Genomic DNA, 1,932 nt, shown 5'->3' with positions numbered 1-1,932 from the left:
AGCACACTCAATATTTGATGATTCTAAAATTGTTTCAAGTTCATTTACATTTTTTTTTTCATGAAACAAATATTTTGTGTCTAAAAAATAAGATAGTTCAGATTCTAATTCTTCAAAACTTCCTTTATATAATTTATAAAGATTATTTGATACTTTCTCTTGTGATATATTTTTTTCATTTATATAATCATTTATATTTATTAAATTTAAACTATTTAATTCATCAATATCTGCTATTCCTTGAGTTATAGATTGTTTTAATGATATAATTTCATTTATACGAGTAACATTTTCTTCTATATATTTCACGTTATTTAAATAATCCGTTTTTATGTTTTGTTTTAATTCATCATCTTTTATTAATGTTTCTTGTGACTCTTTAAAATCTGATATAAGACTATTTAATTCATCAATATATTTTTTTAACCTTTCTATAATTATATATTTAGAACTAATATTTCTACTATTATTATTTATAATATTACTTTTAGACTTAAAAATATCAGACGTTTCTAATATATAATATGTTTTTTCAATATAATTATTTAAGGATAATTCCTTTTTTTCCATTTCATCCATAGAAGCTTTTTCAGACATAATAACATCATAAAATGATTTCATTATTATTATTAGTGTGTTTACTTCACTTATAGCATTATCTAATTCATTTGATTTCTCATTTATTTTCATCTGTAATTTTACTATTTCTGAATCAATATTTGCTTTTGGATCAATAGGTTTTTGAGGGTTAGCTTTTAAAACATCCATTGCATATTCTAATAAATGTTCTGATAGAGTCATTACAGTTGTATATTTGGATTCAATTGTTTTCATATCTAAATATGTTTCATATTTTTTCTTGAATATATTAAATATATTATTGAATAAATTATTAAGTATTTCTTCATTTTTTATAAATAACGAATCTAATTTGCTTATCATTTCATTGCTATATTTAAAACTAGCAAAATTTTTTGAGGATTCCAAAATTTTTTCTATAAGTTCATCTTTCTTCATTTTGTCTGGAATATTATTTGCTTGTGTTATCCTTTTTATATATTCTTTTCCTTTTTCTATATGGTTCAAATGAAAATTATATCTTTTTATAATATCTTTAATTTCTTCATGTATATATCCAACAGAGTACATGTTTTTATTATCACCTAATTTCATTCTTATAGGATTAACTAATTTGGTACTTGATTCTAATAGCTCTTTTGCTCGATTTAAGTATAAATCAATAGGTGTACTTTTAACTTCATTCACTCTTAATAAATATAAATTATTATTCATAACATATGATTTCGTTTCACACATATTTCTTGTACATTCAATATTTTTTAATAATTTTCTAATCTCATTCTTTATATTATTTATTTTCTTATCATAATCATTTTTTTTATTTTTCAAACAATTGTAAAAATTAGTTTTCTTATTTTTATAATTATTAAATGTATTATCAAATAATGTTTTTCTAACATTTGCTTTTTCAGCATTTTCTAAAACTATAAGTAAATTATCAAAATCTGTTTTCCCACCAACTAAACATTGTTTTTCATTCTTGATTATTTCTTCGTTAATTTTTTCAATAGATGCATTAATTTTTGTAATTGAACTTTTATCAAGATCCTTGTAAAATGATGTAGTAAATAATATGGCTTCTTTACACGTATATATATCAAGGTAATGTGGTTGAACAGAAAAAACTACAGTTCCATTATCCCTAAGAACATCTATATGATCTAAAACGCTATTACTTCCCCATATAGAAAAACTCTCAACTTCTTCCTTACCCTCTTGAATAAAAGAATGGAATGAAGACACATTTGAATATACTTTGGAACCTCTTTCTTTTTTATCATGAAAAATATCAGATCTATTCATATTCCTCTTATAATATCTTTGAATATAAGATATAGGTTCTAATCTAAA

The 1,932-nt window shown here is 21.4% G+C and overlaps 1 protein-coding gene across 1 annotated transcript; it reads right to left on the bottom strand.

Annotated features, from left to right (window-relative positions):
• Positions 1 to 1,932, bottom strand: PRSY57_0020100B (reticulocyte binding protein 2b; the record flags this gene model as incomplete). Its single annotated transcript, XM_020114272.1, has 1 exon — positions 1 to 1,932. A coding segment is annotated over one exon (1,932 nt), but the record flags the coding sequence as incomplete, so codon positions are not given.

The sequence above is a fragment of the Plasmodium reichenowi genome (assembly GCF_001601855.1).
Source record: "Plasmodium reichenowi strain SY57 chromosome Unknown, whole genome shotgun sequence".
NCBI classification, from domain to species: Eukaryota; Apicomplexa; class Aconoidasida; order Haemosporida; family Plasmodiidae; genus Plasmodium; species Plasmodium reichenowi.
This window is presented reverse-complemented; position numbering and strand designations above follow the sequence as displayed.